The sequence below is a fragment of the Leguminivora glycinivorella genome, chromosome 24 (genome assembly GCF_023078275.1).
Source record: "Leguminivora glycinivorella isolate SPB_JAAS2020 chromosome 24, LegGlyc_1.1, whole genome shotgun sequence".
Taxonomy (NCBI): domain Eukaryota; kingdom Metazoa; phylum Arthropoda; class Insecta; order Lepidoptera; family Tortricidae; genus Leguminivora; species Leguminivora glycinivorella.
Window position 1 is genome coordinate 940,696 of NC_062994.1, and position 16,926 is coordinate 957,621.

The following is a 16,926-nucleotide window of genomic DNA, read 5'->3' on the forward strand; positions in this document are numbered from 1 at the left end:
ATCGCGGCGGTGAGACGCCGGAGCGACTTACAACGAACGATGGCGCCATCTATCGGTCCGATGCGACGTCTACGACGTACTCTCTCTATAAAGACCTCGGATATACAAACGGCACAAATAATAAAGAAACTTATGAAGGTGGGCTCTGTACATGTAAACAATAAGAAATAATGAAAACGAGCACAATAATGTATGTAGTATGGGTAAGTAGAGAAATGCTTTAAATAAAATATTTAAGAAATTGTCAAAATGTCGTTTCATTCATGACATCCCCGTGAGACTCTGCCTTGCACGACAAGTCACGCAAGAGAATACCTAAGGGCCCATTTAGACGGTACGAGAACTCGCATACGAGTTTTATTACATCGCGGTATTTGATGGCTGTGCAAAATTGTATGTAACCTCAACAGCCCGCAATGTAACTAAAATCGCATGCGAGCTCGCACGCCGTCTAAACTAGGCCTTATTTTGGTTTCTTGGCACTAAAACAGGCGACGAAATGGAAAAATGTGTAGGGCTCATGGCCAATTGTCTAAATAATATGTGGCTTCCTAAACTTTGACGTTTGCGGAATCATCAACGAGCCATAATTGTATAGTTCTCGAAAAATTTGTACAAAAATTAAAGAAAGTTAAATTTGTTTTTATTAACTCCTATTTTGTTACCAAGATTTTGTTGATGAATTGAGATTTTATTAAGTTTTATTTCGTCATTAAGGTTCTCTAGTATCTATATTTTCTTAATTATAACAATTTAACCTGTATATATCTTACGAAAGTCGACTTATATTACTAAATGTTGGTAACAAAATAGGATCAATTAAAATTTGCTGACGTGGCTATGTACAAAGTTGCCGGCAACTGCTCAATAATACTTAAAAATTGACTGAAAAAGTAGGGTCGAAGGTTTAATTTTTACAGAAAAATTGAATTTTGCGCCTTTTTTTAGTGAGGTTTGTTTAACTGACTAGTGACTACAGCCTGATAAACATCAAATAGTACTGTATGTTAGATATAATAATCTGGAAAACGCCATTCGTTCGTAAAACAGGATCTAAATTTAAATTCCTCATAGAAGAAGAGCCTTTTTCTACTAAGTTCTGCTCCTTCTAGTTTCATTTTCGCATGCTTAAACTCGCTAGAATGCAAGACCTTTCTTCCATTCTCTCTTCATGATGATACTTGCATATCATGAAGGACTACCCTGTACATAACATCTTAATTTTAATAAATAAATAATAAATAAATTATTTATTTGCATTTAATTTACTCATATTTAACAAATAAAGCATCTTATCTTGGCTCAAATTTGTAAAGCGCTGGTGGCCTAGCGGTACGAGTAAGAGCGTGCGGTTTTCGATCTTGTATTGTATGTGCGAAATGTCATTTGATATTTGCCAGTCGCTTTTAGGTGAAGGAAAACATCGTGAGGAAACCGGACTAATTCCAATAAGGCCTAGTTACCCTTCGGGTTGAAAGGTCAGATGGCAGTCGCTTTCGTAAAACTAGTGCCTACGCCAAATCTTGGAATTAGTTGTCAAAGCGGACCCGGAATGCCGGGATAACGCAAGGGATATGATGATGAGTGAGTATATTATATTCTTTGATGATGATGATCTTATCTTGGCTCAAATGTCTAGTAGCCAGGTCCTAAATTTTGCAATAAAAAAAACACAGCTGTCAATTCTGTTGTCAAAAGAAGTGTCAATAAATTGACCAAAAATGTTGCGTATAGTACTAATAATTCTAAATCGCAAATAATAAACTGAATTTATACTTCTCTAACTTTATTAGTGCACTTAGGAACAATTTATAGTGCAAGTGCGAAAATGTCCGTCACAATAGAACCTGAGGGATACTGTACCGAACACAGGTAACTTATTATTTATTTTTATGCTCTTTTTTATTCAAACATAACTTTATTAATATAAGAAACTAATAGAAACTACTAGATACCTTACACAAAGATTTTTGGCATGCCATTGGTCAATAAATTAGATAATAAATGCAGATAACTAACCTAACTTCTGTGTTGTTTTGCCTGACTACAAACTATGATTACCATTTTATTTTCATTTATTCGTACTATTATCAACGTATAGTACCTAAAAAAATTTTTTCCATTTTTTCCTTTAATATAAAAATGTTTAGAATCGTTAGCAGACGTTTCTGCTTGTTAAAAAAAAAAAAAAGTATAGTACCTATTCACAAAATAAACAGACAATTAGACAAAACAGAAGTACAAATAAAACCATTTTTCTTATAAAAATAGTTCAACATTATAGCCACATTTCTGTATCTTTAGTATTAGCTTTGTAAATCGATTCTTCTCATTAGATCTTCTTCATTAAATTCTGTTACCCTCTGCTGGGGTGTAGGGCTTGAATTATATTTCTCCATTTTCTCCATAATTATACTGGAGGCCTTGGTGACTTTTTCTTTCATCACTACATATTAGTATAAAACAAAGTCGCTTTCTCTGTCCCTGTGTCCCTATGTCCCTATGTATGCTTAAATCTTTAAAACTACGCAACGGATTTTGATGCGGTTTTTTTTTTAATAGATAGAGTGATTCTAGAGGAAGGTTTACATCAGGGATGTAACGGATGTGTTTTTAACGGAACCGGAAGGGGAAGCAGAAGTTTTGAATTTAGTTTAACGGAAGCAGAAGCGGAACCGGAACCAGAAGCGGAAGTTATAGATGTTAAAAACGAAAAGAAAAAATACCACATAGGTATAACATAAATCAAAATTAATTAAATTACCTACAACTTTTAGGTGTTTACTGTTCAGCCTGTAATCAGCAGTTTGTAATCAGCCTTTAGGCCCACTTAGGTTTTAAAAACGAAAAGAAAAGTTACCTGATATTCTATCTTAAGTATATCATTAGAATCCAAAAATTTAAATCACCTTGAACTTTAAGATGTTTAGTTGTTTACTCACTAAGGGTCGGTTGCACTGAACCGTCTGTCACCGTTAAAGCGTTCGTTAAATTTTATTGTATGGGAAGTTCCATAGACGTCTGTTGCGTGACGATGATGTGTCTGTCAAATGTGGTTGATGCAACTGGCCCTAAAAATCATATAAGAATCCTTTTAAACCTTTATTATGCCGTAAAAGGTTTTAGAAACGAAACGAAAACTTATTTACTCGTTAGGTAGTATAATACATTCCAAAATTAAATGGAGTGATTCTAAAAGAAGTAAACTGTATTTAATAAACAAAAGCTTAGCAGATTTATCTCCCGGCAATTTGCTTCTAAGGGGATCGTAGATAAGCCCTGCACCACTGAATAGTTGTTCACTCGCTACAGAACTAGGTGGACAGGACAAATATTGGCGCGCAATGGAATGAAGCGATTGATGTTTAGTATCGCAGCACGTGGCAAGCGGAGAGATGAGCGAATGACAGGTATAGACCTGTTGGTCTTTGATGTACGCCGCTCATGTCCCACCGTCGCACTAGGTTCCGACATCCGCTATAACTGCTATAACTTCCGTTTGAAAAATAACAGAACCAGAACAGAAGCGGATGTGTAAAACGAAACGGAAGTTCCGTAGAAACGGAAGCAGAAGCAGAGCTCTGTTACATCCCTGGTTTACATGTAGGTATAGTACCCGTGCTAAGTAGTGTGTTTAATTTATTTCAGTTTCAAGCTTATTTTACCATTACAGTTGTACCTGCGGGCCGCCTCCGAAGCGCCGGCGCGTCCGTCGAGTGAGCATTCTAGACGTGTTGAATGTGGACCTGGTCCGGAACGCCATATTCCACTACGTGCCGTTGGGAGACTTGCTGCGCTCCGAGCGGGTTTGCCAGAGGTGGCGGAGTGCTGTGCATCATTATTTAAGAGGTAAATAAGAATAAGAATAATTTATTTACCAAGAAAAGGAATAGCTACAATTTTATCATTTACTGTGACTTCCACACTAGGCAAAGCCTGTTTTGCGGAAGTCCGGTTACTTAAGATAGTTTAACAAAAATGATTCGGCTATTGACATACATTAAAAAAGGAAAATCAAAAATGAAATGCTAAATGTAACAAAATCTAACAAAAATCTAATAAAAATATGTATTATATTGCTTTATTACTAGGTAATTGTGAATAAAAAAATTGAGAAATAAGAGGAAGCTGTTACTCTTATTGAGAACACACATTTTTGGTAAGGAACCTTAAAGATAGACCTAAAATCAAATACATTTCATGGCCGGTCTGTCTGCTAAGTCGCAAACCTGTTTGAATCCTGACAAGGGTATTTATTTGTGTGATCAGCATAAGATCTGCTATTTTTAACCCCCGACGCAAAAACGACAGGGTGTTATAAGTTTGTCGTGTCTGTCTGTGTGTGTGTGTGTGTGTCTGTCTGTGGCATCGTAGCTCCCGAACGGATGAACCGATTTGGGTTTAGTTTTTTGTCTGAAAGCTGAGTTAGTCAGGAGTGTTCTTAGCCATGTTTCATGAAAATCGGTCTACTATGTCACTGTCGGGGGTTTTTTCAAAATTTTGTGGTTAGGTTATTTCCTGAGTCATAGATGTTTTTTTTATTTATATAAGTATTTGTATTATTGTCTGAGTACCCACAACACGAGCCTCCTTGAGCTTAATGTTGGACTCAGTCCTGTGTAAGAACGTCCTTAAACCTCATCATAAGTCAGAACCCAATTTTTCCGATTTTGAATTGAGAACTTTTTTAAATTTCTGTAAGAGTTCAAAACTCGTATTTAATTTGTACTTTTATAAGTCGCCAAGAATTAAATTAAAATTAAAAAATTAAAAATCATTTACTGCCATAATTCACATGCAACATACACGAACTATCTTATCTTATCTTAAATCTGCGGGGGCCCTTACGGATACACTTCGACCCATCGGGATCTTTTGTGCAATTACCCCCTACGATCCTAAGATCCTTCAGCTATTCAGGAGCTTCTCGACCATCTCCACGTATCGGATGATGAGGCTCATGGGTAGCTCTCTGAAGTCCTTCGGTGCCAGGTAGCCTGCTCCAAAGTTCTTCATTCTTTGTCTGGCGAGGGCGTGACATTCACACATTAAATGTCTGACGGTCTCTTCCTCTTCGCCACACATGCGACAATCAGTGTTGTCGGCGTGTCCCATCTTGGCCAAAATTCCTTTGACCCCGTAATGGCCTGTGAACACCCCCGTTATAATTTGGAGTTGTCTTTTGCCTAGCTTCCCTAGCTTTTTGCTCCATCCAGAGTCTACCCTCTGCATAAAGAGCTTTGAATGCTTCAGACCAACCAGGGCATCCCACTCTTTTTGGTGACTAGCCTTTGTTTGGTCTTTCATAGCCATTCTGATGGTTCCTTGTGAAAGGCCCACATAAGGTTCCGGACCTATGAAGTTGTCTTCAGATCCGGCCTTGGCAAGTTCATCAGCGTTTTCATTGCCAATGAAGCCTTCGTGCCCCGGTATCCATACCAGTTGCACCTTGTTTTGCCTTCCAAGCTTGTTAAGAGCTTGGATGCCGTTTAATACCAGTCTAGAGGTAACTCTGGGCGATGTGAAGGCTTTGAGTGCCGCTTGACTGTCGCTGAGTATATAGATAGTCTTACCTTGGATTTGTCTAACTATATTCTCATGTACACAGGCAATTATTGCATATGTCTCGGCTTGGAAGACCGTGGCATAATTGCCCATGCTGATACTACCACTGTAGTCATTTGCATAAATGCCTGCGCCCGTACCAGATGCCATCTTGGACCCGTCTGTATACCAGATGATGGTGTTGTCATCAGGGGTGGGTGTCTCCAGACCCTCCTTCCATTCGGCTCTAGTATGGACTTTGGTTTTGAAGTTTTTGTGGAAGATGAATTTCGGTTGCATTTTGTCGCAGCCCATACTCATCAGCCTTCCCATAGAATTGTTGTATTCCATGCTTGTGTGTTTAGTCTTCGGCATGCTATCGCTCCAGAGGCCTGTTAAAGCCAGCCGGTGTAGCGATTTCAGTGCCTCAGACTGTATCACTAGATGTAGCGGCGGGAGATCCAATAGTACCTCCAATGCTGCTGTTGGCGTCGTTCTGAACGCACCCGTTATAGCCATGCATGCTGTCCTTTGTACCTTCATGAGGACATCCTTGCATGTGCTCAGTAATGTCCTTGGCCACCAGGCCAGGCTTCCGTACAGGATTATAGGTCTCACCATCATGGTGTAGATCCACCTTAGTACCTTTGGGTTTAAACCCCATGTTTTTCCGTAAGCTGACCTACACATTCCAAACACTCTAAGTGCCTTGGCTGTGGTCAGTTCGACGTGTCTTTTCCAGTTCAGTTCTTTGTCTAGTGTTACCCCTAGATATTTCACTTCATTGGAAAGTTCAAGTACCCTTCCATAGAGCCTTAGTTGCTCCATGCCAGTAAGGGCCCTTTTCCTGGTAAACGGTACTACCACTGTTTTGCCTGGATTGATGGAGAGTTGTTGGTGGTTACACCACCTCTCCACTTGCCTCAGTGCTGTATTCATGATTTCTGACACCGTTCCCGGGAATTTCCCGTTTATGAGTATCACTAAATCATCTGCATAACCCACTGTATATACTGGGCCCTTATTTAGTTCTTCCAAAAGTGAGTTCACTACCAGGCTCCATAGAGTCGGAGAGAGAACCCCACCTTGTGGACAACCTTTTGTTGCTGTGGCTAGTAATTCTTCCCCCATGAGGGAGGACTTAATTAGCCGGCTGTTCAACATATTACCTATCCAGCGGCAGATGGTAGGTTCTATGCCATGTTTGAGTGCAGCATTATTGATTGCACCATATGTGGTGCGATCAAAGGCACCTTCGACATCCAGAAATGCAGCAAGACATAGTTCTTTGTTTTCTATGGCCTGCTCCGCTCTAGTTGTCACCAGGTGTAGTGCTGTCTCCGTGGACTTGCCCGGCTGGTATGCACATTGCAAGCGGTGTAGTGGATGTCTCTTGAGCGGACCATCCCTGATGTGTCTGTCCACCAGTTTCTCCAAAGTTTTAAGGAGAAATGATGATAGACTTATGGGCCTATATGATTTGGCTTCTGTGTAATCCTCTTTGCCTGGTTTGGGCAAGTATGTTACCTTTACTAACCTCCATGCACGTGGTACATGTCCGAAGGCAATACACGCTTTGTACAGTCTACTCAAGTGGGGTATAAGTACGTTAGCGCCTTCTCGTAGTAGTATGGGGTAGATTCCATCTGGCCCCGGGGCTTTATACACGAACTAGGTAGGTACATTATATTTTACATTTTAAACAAGTTACAATTAAAATAAACTTAAACTTTACTAAACATAATATTAGTACACTATGATTAATTTACATTACATTCAACAATTCTATTCAATTAATTAATACTTTAAAAAAAAACAATCGTTTATGAACATAACCTACTTACAAAATAAACTAAAACTACCTAAAAATAAAACTTAAAATAATAAACTAAAACTACCTAAAAATAAAACGTAAAATAATAAACCTTGCACACGTGGCAAGGTACCCATCACGCAGGCAGCATTCCCGCGCTGTATTGCGATTGCAATCTTTTGCGCGAGAAAACTGCCCGCGCGAGTGTCCCCCGTTGACTTCCTCAACCGCCTGCCCAGTTCTCTGCAGAGCCCGCGCGCACCGCCACCCCACGGACCGAGTGTCTCGACACCAAAAGCTACAAATTCGTAATTGGTGCCGAGACAGCTATATTTATTTCTTTTAAAACGCTCTCGGGCGTCAGCCGCCGCCCCGGCATTTTTAGTGGTGGCTGAAATGTATGACGCTGCCAGCGTATCGGTGCAGGTAGCGTCCCACACCAGCGCACGGCCCATTTGTTTGTTTGCACATTACATTTGTTTATAACATAAGCATGGCAACGGGTACCAAACTCAGCATGTGCTGAACAGGTGTCCAGCGCTGATTTTTAGTTTGGCCCCTTTGTGGCGATTTGTCGTTGGATTAAAATACGGCGCGCATCACAACTCTTTCATTTGTAATTTTTTTCCGTACAAGTATTAATTATTTTTTCCCCTCACTAGCTCGGAAACACGTGTTTTGTCCTTTAATACCAGCGGGTAAAAACGCATTTTATCCACTAGTGGGTAAAGTAATTTGACCTTGAATAAAGTCAAATTAACTGCTTTAAAATTGATAAAAGTAGGTGAATCTAATAGTAATAGATGATTTACCACCTGTGGAACTACTGGAAGCAGTGATAAACGCATTTTTTGCGTTGTAGTTTCCTCGCTATAGTGAGGGGAAAAGTTTTGTGTTACACTCGGGTGCAAATGTATTTTACTTCTCGTATGTTAAAAAACTCGCAAGTTCAGGATTCTATTCTCGCTTCGCTCGTGGTTCAACTATAGAATCCTTTCACTTGCACGTTTTTCAATTCCACACTCGGCGTTAAAATACAACTTTGCCCCCTTGTATAACAAATAACTAATGTTAGGTTAGGTTACGAGGTTAATATTTATTTATTTCGACTGTTGCAGGAGCCCGCCGCATCCGCTCCAAGCTACACATAACTGCGCCCTGGCACCCTCCACCCCCGCGCCTGTGCAGCTGCCAGCGCCTCCTCCCCCTCGACGAGAGCCGCGCCCCCCACTACTCCACCGCGCTCTACAAGTGGGGGGCGGCTGTGGAGGCCGCCCCCTGTACCGCGGAGAGCTTTGAAGACATTGCGGAGCAGTGCACTAATATACGGGAGATTACTGTGAGTTTTATATCCCACTTCCTTCCCTAAATGTATTTTGCAAATTTTGAGATTTCGTCCTTTAGAAAAAAAAACATACTCCGAAAAAAAAAACTGTTTTTTTCACGGATTTTTTTCATGTTTTTTTTTTCAAGCCTGAAAAAAAACCCGTTTTTTTGCAACCCTAGACCGATCCATCTCCATTTCCGTAGAGCCTCATATAATACAAATGTTTTTGTTTCAGTTTTACGGATTTCCGGACCGGGAAATAGTAAAAGACAGTATTGCTAACGGAAGGTTGCGGAACCTGAGGCGGGTTGCCTTCAGGAATCTCGTCACAGAGGACGAAGACAGAGAACAGGTAATTATTAAAGCAAAGAAGATCGACTAATAGAAAAATAACCTAAACACAAAATTAAAATTTTGAAAAAACCCCCGACCGCGACATAGGAAACCGATTTTCATTAAACATGGCTAAGAACACTCCCGACTAACTCTGCTTTCAGACAAAAAAAAAACTAAATCTAAATCGGTTCATCGGTTCGGGAGCTACGATGCCACAGACAGACGCACACACAGACAGACACGTCAAACTTATAACACCCCGTCGTTTTTGCGTCGGGGGTTAATTATTGTACAAGTAAAATGAGTAGTCACAGTGCATACGCATAGACTGCCATCTCTCGACTCAGCGTTAAAACTTTTGAACCATTAGACAATTTTGACCTTATTCTTAACTTATATCGTCTAATATCAATGTTAGCGCCATCTAGCGGAGAATCAACCATCTATACGACCTTGATACCTGTCTTTACGGAGTTATACACGGTGAAATAAAAAGGAAAAAAAATTGACCAACATGACGACGAATTCGACATGTTGTTAGGTTCCTTATCAGGAACCACTTTTAGTTAAATTCGCAAAAAAATAATTTTCAGTACAGATGGTGTTTTTTTTACGCACTAGTGCGAGAAGTGGTTCATTATATGCCAGGTCGAAACTTCGGAGGCTCATCTGTACCGAAAAACGTCGTACGATACACGTGCAAAAAGGAAATTCGTAACTCGTGTCGATTTAAAACACTCCCTTCGGTCGTGTTTTAATTTATCGCCACTCGTTTCGACCTTCCTTTTTTACGCACTTGTATCGTAATGTACTATTTCATCGTTGTCATACATAGTAAATGAATTAATTAGTGTGAGAGACCCTTAAGGATAACATTCAAGTTAGTGTCAAGTGATTGACGGCACATGTCAAAGCAAATAACATTGGGAAGTGGTAAAGGCTGTCACACACGTGTTCAGTAAATATTTCTATTTTTTTAATAACTCGATAACCGTAAGAGTTAAGACGCTTTTTAGATACATTAATTGTATTTGGTCTAAAGAACCATCCCTTAAAGTTAACGGAAATCAATAAAACAGGGTGTATATAGTAGTGTGACTACTTAAAAAAAAACACAAATCAAAATATTTGTTCAAATAATTTGATTTGTTCACTTTATTTTCTTTTTCAGGCAACAGACGAAGACATAACCACCCTCCTTGAAAGCCGTCAGATAACCGAACTAACCGTAATAGGAAACGACCAAATAACCGGAACTTTCCTTCACCACCTAAACCAAAATATAACCTCACTACGACTCAGAAACTGTCCAAATCTAAACTATAAACATCTACTAGATATCTTAGACAGTTTAATAAATGTTACCATATTAGATCTATCAAGAAATTCTCCAGATGTACTCAAAAATGTACATTTGTTACTAGATGTGATGCCAAAATTAGAACATTTGGAGTTAAGTGGGTATGAGAAGGTGGAATTAGATGGGACTCTAAAAGGGCATGAGAGGTTGGAGAGTTTGAAGCATCTGAATTTAAGGCGGAACAAGAATGTGAACGATGATTGGTTGGAGACTATAGCGAGGGGGAAGAAGTTGGTTACTTTTGACGTGTCTTATTGTAAAGGTAGGTAAATATGTATATTTTTTTATAGTTCGTCTAAAGCAAAGAGGATCGAGTATTATAGAGAGTTACTGTCAAAGTAAAATATGTAATCTCAGTGCGTAGACTGCCATCTCTCGACACAAGCTTAAAACTTTTTAACTTCAGTTTTGACAATTTGGCCCATATTGTTAGCTTGATATGTTTTAAAATGTCAAATATTAATAGTAGCGCCATCTAGCTGAGCGTACCGCAAAGGTGTAATGCCATCTAGGCCACCGTACCTTTTTCTGTATGGTACTGAGGTACGTTTTTTTCTTAGACTTTATCTGTCTATACGGAGTTATATATGTCTTTGGTCTAAGGTAACTTTGCATCTTCTTAACTCTTTGCATCATAGAGGAATAAGTAACGGAAGAGTTGTAACTCCATACATCAGTAAATGCGGGTTATTTGTATAGGCGTAGTTAAGTGACATCTAGCGACAATCACGCGTCAAGGCTCGCATTTTTGCAGTAATTTTTTTTTTTGGTTAAGATCAAGAACGATTGGACTAGTGACCACCAATTTATATAAAGATTACAAATTCGAGTTTTATTATCTGAAGAATTGAATATTGTTTTCTCGCATTTTTTAGGGAAATTATAGGTAGGTAAAAATTATAGGTGGTAATTATAGGTGGGTGTAAGTTAATATGTTATATGTCTAAGGTATTGATTGATTTTTCAAAATCGGTCTCTTAATGCACCTACAATCTTCTCTGCTTTGCCCAAAGGTTGATTGGTAGAGAATGCCTCATGGCATTAAGTTCGTCTTTTGTATATTAAGTTGTTCTTTTGTGCAATAAAGTTTAAATAAATAAAAAACTTTGCAAAAATTGTATAGATATTTCATAATAAAACCTGTCAAAATGTCGTTTAATTTTAGGTGTGACGATGACAGGCTTGACCGAAGTTTGCGAGTCGTCTAAATCGATGAGCGAGCTCGCTATAGCGGACAACGATGACATATCAGATGAGGACGTCGAGACGATCATACGGCTCCTGCCCTTCCTTACGGTGAGATTTTCATCTATACACCGTGTTTTATTCGAATTCGAATATCGAATTAAGTATCTAACAAGTTTAATGTTTATATATTAATTATGTATTATATGAGTATATGTATATATCATTAAATGCGTTTCATTCCAATTGGTCATATCCAGTAAATATTCTTATAGCAATTTTTATGTAAAAAACTAGTCCACTATTAATATATTTACAACATATTTACAGTATTCAAAAGACATCGGTACATGTAAAACTAACTTAAAAATACTGACAATCATTAAATTATATTTATGTATTATTTGATGTTAGTATGTTTTAGATTTCTGATTTTCTTTTTCTGTTCTTTTGTTTTCAATGCTTCGCCTACTATCTTCTCTGCTTTGCCTTAAGGTTGACTGGTAGAGAATGCCTCATGGCATTAAGTTCGTCTTTTGTACATTAAGTTTGTCTTTTGTGCAATAAAGTTTAAATAAATAAATACGAGTATATTGTATTCATTTCATTTTAATATGAATATTCCTTGATTTAATTTAATAAAATATGTCATATTTTGACATTTTTAACTATAATTACTACCAATTACTACTAATATATTAATTTTAATACACCATGTAATAATCATGTAAATACATTTTGACGTGTAATAAGTAACAATATTATAAATAAATGAGTATGAGTATAGTTAGGTTCATTATAGGAACCAGAATGGCATAGTTAGTTTTCTTAAATTCGTATTTTTTCTATAAAAACCATACACCTGCGATAGATGTATGGTTATTATAACTCACACTAAGTGTCAACTCTGTGACATGTCAATCGCACATCGAACACACAAAGCCCGTTTCTTAACAGCGATTGATGTAATGTAACATCTATCGCAGGTGTACGGTGTTTAAAAATGTACAATTAAAAAAACACTAACTATGCTCTTCTGTTTCCTATAATGGACCTAACTCTATGCTGAAGTTAACGGAATTCAATAAAAACACGGTGTAGAAGACGGTCAACCAAATCTTAGCACTAAATAAAAAACCGGCCAAGAGCGTGTCGGGCCACGCTCAGTGTAGGGTTCCGTAGTTTCCCGTATTTTTCTTGAAAACTACTCAACCTAACTTTTGAACCACATGTTTAAAAAATATGAAAAAAATCACAAAAGTAGCACTTTATAAATACTTCCTAGGAAAATTATTTTGAACTTGATAGGTTTAATAGTGAGCGTGGCCCGACACGCTCTTGGCCGTTTTTTTTTCGTCACCCCGGTATTCGACACGGCTCATGAGAGCCTGAGGTCCGCTTTAACACCTAATCACAAGATTTCGGCATTAGTTTTCTTTAGTGATCAATGTCAAAAATACATTTTTATCCACAGATCTTGAACATCCAAAAGTGTCGCGGTGTGACTCCCGACCTGGTAGTGTATCTGGCCCGCATCATGCGCCGGCGCAACCGCTGGCGGCTGCCCGCGCTGCGGCTGCGGTTGTACGGCACCGTCGTGCCTGAAGCTATGCCGGTAAAAAATATAACCTTTATTAAAAAAATGAGACAAGTTTGACAAATTTTGGGCCGTTCGGAGGATCTTCAACTGGAGCAAGAACGACCGGTTGACAGTGCTGTGGATCTACGGCACCGTCGTGCTTGAAGCTTATGCCGTATTTAAAAAAAATTGAGACAAGTTTGACAAATTTTGGGCCGTTCGGAGGATCTTCAACTGGAGCAAGAACGACCGGTTGACAGCGCTGTGGATCTACGGCACTGTCGTGCTTGAAGCTATTCCGGTAAAAAAAAAACATTTTAAAAAATTGAGACAGGTTGAAAAGTTTTAGTCCGTTCGGAGGATCTTCAACTGGAGCAGGAACGACCTTTTGACAATGCTGCGGCTCTACGGCACCGTCGTGCCTGAAGCTATGCCGGTAATAAAAAAAAAACAAAGGAATGGAATGCGCTCCCACCATCGGTGTTCCCAGAAAAATACGACCTCGGTCTCTTTAAACGTAGAGTGAATAGGCTATTACTGAATCGGTGAGCTCCATCTTAGACTCTGTCTTCACTTCCCATCAGGTGTGACTAGGGTCAATCGCCGATCAGTCCATAAAAAAAAACCGGCCAAGAGCGTGTCGGGCCACGCTCAGTGTAGGGTTCCGTAGTTTTCCGTATTTTTCTCAAAAACTACTGAACCTATCAAGTTCAAAACAATTTTCCTAGACACACTTTTTTTTCGTTTAGGAGCGATTATTTCCGAAAATATTAATATTATCAAAAAACTATTTTAGTAAACCCGTATTCATTTTTAAATACCTGTCCAACAATATATCACACGTTGGGGTTGGAATTTAAAAAAAAATATCAGCCCCCACTTTACATGTAGGGGGAGTACCCTAATAAAACATTTTTTTCCATTTTTTATTTTTGCACTTTGTTGGCGTGATTGATATACATATTGGTACCAAATGTCAGCTTTCTAGTGCTAACGGTTACTGAGATTATCCGCGGACGGACGGACGGACAGACAGACATGGCGAAACTATAAGGGTTCCTAGTTGACTACGGAACCCTAAAAATAATAAATAAATTTTTATTTTGCTTGAAATATGGTACACAGAAGTTGTTCAGAAAATATTATAAATAGTAACACATATTTCACCATCATCGGTCATGTAAAACGTATCTTAACCTACAACTAAAACTAATTTAAAAATATTTTAAGCGGGTTACTCACGTATTAAGTCGATATAGCGTTCGACATGTTTCGGTTCAATTTCGAGAACCTTTCTCAAGAGTAGCGACCCCGCTGCTGTGTATGCGTCGCGCTCTCGACATGTAAAGGCGGGGTCGCTACTCTTGAGAAAGGTTCTCGAAATTGAACCGAAACATGTCGAACGCTATATCGACTTAATACGTGAGTAACCCGCTTAAAATATTTTTAAATATGTATGAGTCTCACGGGAGTTTTATAGTTAAAACTAAAACTAAGTCTACCTATACAATAGGGAACTTGACTGTAGTTAGAATAAAATATTTTATACCATACACGAAATAACGCATCAGATAATTATAAGAAAAACATGGACAGAAGTAATTTTTAAATCCAATTTCTATTTAATAAGTCAGGTAGAAATATATAAGGTAGAAATATATAAATGTGACAGACGAACAGAGTCGCACCATAAGGGTTCCTTTTGTACCTTTTTGGTACGGAACCCTAAAAATGGAAAAAAGTTCTTACCATGACATCAAGAACCTTTTTAACTACATTAATAATTCATAAAAATATTTCAAGAACTAATTTTGTATTTGTTTGTTTCAGATGGTCTATTCCTTTATCCTGGACTTCGCGAAAGGAGCAACGCTCGATCCAAAACCTAGTCCCTACTTAGGGTTCTGATCCACTAAAGTAGTACAAATATACAGGTTGATTTTTAACTATGCTTGGCAAAGTGAAAATGTAATCTACAATGACTATGCATCCCAAAATCGTAGAAAATGTTTCCGATAAAAAAAAATGTTGTCTGATTTGTGGAAATGTAGTTTTATTTTCGCGATTTTGTGTCGGTCTCATAAATAGATATATTTTTATTTACAAATGTATTTAGTTGAACTAAATATTAATATATTTTACATGTATACATTTCGAGGTTATGATTAGTTAAAACTAAGTTACTGCAAAAATTGTGTATTTAAATATTTATTTATTTTTCATTTTGCATTATACTTTAACAAACTAAACAAGCTTCCTACATCGTTCATGTCTACGTAAGGTGTGTCGTATTATTGAAAAAAAAAAGGAAAAAAATGTTTTCTAGGTCAACATATTATATCAAACATTGTCAAAAGGCCTTTCAATGATATATGCACTATATGTATATATGCGAATCCAATGTTTAAATATGATCTCAAAAATGGTGATTTTATTGTGATTCTTCACAAAAAAAAAAAATTATTGTGTTCCGTGTAAAATGAAATAAAACTAATAATTTAGTTTTAAGAGGCAGTTAGAGGAATTTAATTGCGGAATATCTAATGTATACTCTGTCGAACAAGTCTGCCAGTAAATAAGAACAAAGAAAACTATATGTATCCTTTTCTCTAGCACCCTAAAGAAAAGGCCTAAAGAAAAGGATGCATATAGTTTTCTTTGTTCTTATTTACTGACAGACTTGTTTAGGAAATAAATTATAGGAAATAAATAGGGTGATTCTGTGAGGCATGACCTTACTATTAAGAAGTGAATATTGTCCCAGAGCTGTAAGAACCTCTTTTTGACACATAACAGCGTCCACAAAACGTAAACTCGCGCAACCTAATGAAATTTTAAATAAAATCCTGTAATAATATTTAAAAAAATCAAGTACTTAAAAACGATATTTCGCTTATTTTAAACATAATCTAACACATGTTATATTTTTGCGGATCTTCGTTAATGAGTATTTTACGATATTATTTTATCACGCAGGATTTACTTATAATGTCATTTATCATTCATTTTTATTTTTAAACTAGTGCTGTGGCAGAGTCTGTAATTTCGATTCAAATGACATTTCAGTAAGTTGATAGAAATCGTATATTTGTTTAAGCGCCTCCTTGTACATAGGGCCTAATCGATTAAACCAATTCGAAACTAATCGTTAGATTTGGCAAACGATACGTCTTAGCCACATCGCAACATACTTCAAAACAAATGTGTCAAAAATGTGAACTTACAAATCCGGGACAATAAGTACATAGTGTACAGATGTAGTTCGAAAAGGTTTTCCTTCGTATTTTAACGGAAACGTTCGTATTTGTCATGCTAGTTCAGGCAGTGTCAGTACGTCTTGTAACTGACTGAAATAGGTTACTGGCCTCCTAGTCAAATCAGCTTCTTTTTAAGAACTGTCAAAACGAATTTCAATGTCTTGCTAATATCACAGTATAATAAAGAGTACTATCGTACAGTATGGCCACTCCTGCTCCCCGCTGAAAGTGCCGCCCACCCCCTATCAGTTACCTGACAGTTACCGCCTGTCAAAAACGCGAACAGTCGACCTGTCATATTTTACTCATACAAGCATGATACGCGTTCACCTACACGAGCTTAGAATGTGTGCTAGGAACGCGCCTCTTTCATATATTGGAACGCCAGTGTCCGAGATGTGCTAATATGGAATTAATACAGTCCGAGTCACTTGAATAGCCTCACCCCCAAAATAAGTATAAATGCTGTTATATATTCAATATTGCCTGTTTGATTCTATAGATAAACTTCACTAGCGTAGTACT

At 37.9% G+C, this 16,926-nt stretch overlaps 1 protein-coding gene across 1 annotated transcript; it reads left to right on the forward strand.

The window, feature by feature from the left end:
• Positions 1-1,724: 1,724 nt before the first annotated feature.
• Positions 1,725-15,893, forward strand: LOC125238728. The gene is made up of 8 exons (XM_048146147.1): positions 1,725-1,872; positions 3,674-3,849; positions 8,476-8,696; positions 8,920-9,036; positions 10,192-10,642; positions 11,546-11,676; positions 13,040-13,180; positions 14,975-15,893. Exons 1-8 carry the CDS (start codon positions 1,829-1,831, stop codon positions 15,050-15,052), a joined length of 1,359 nt encoding a protein of 452 aa, XP_048002104.1. The 5' UTR covers positions 1,725-1,828; the 3' UTR covers positions 15,053-15,893.
• Positions 15,894-16,926: the final 1,033 nt, after the last annotated feature.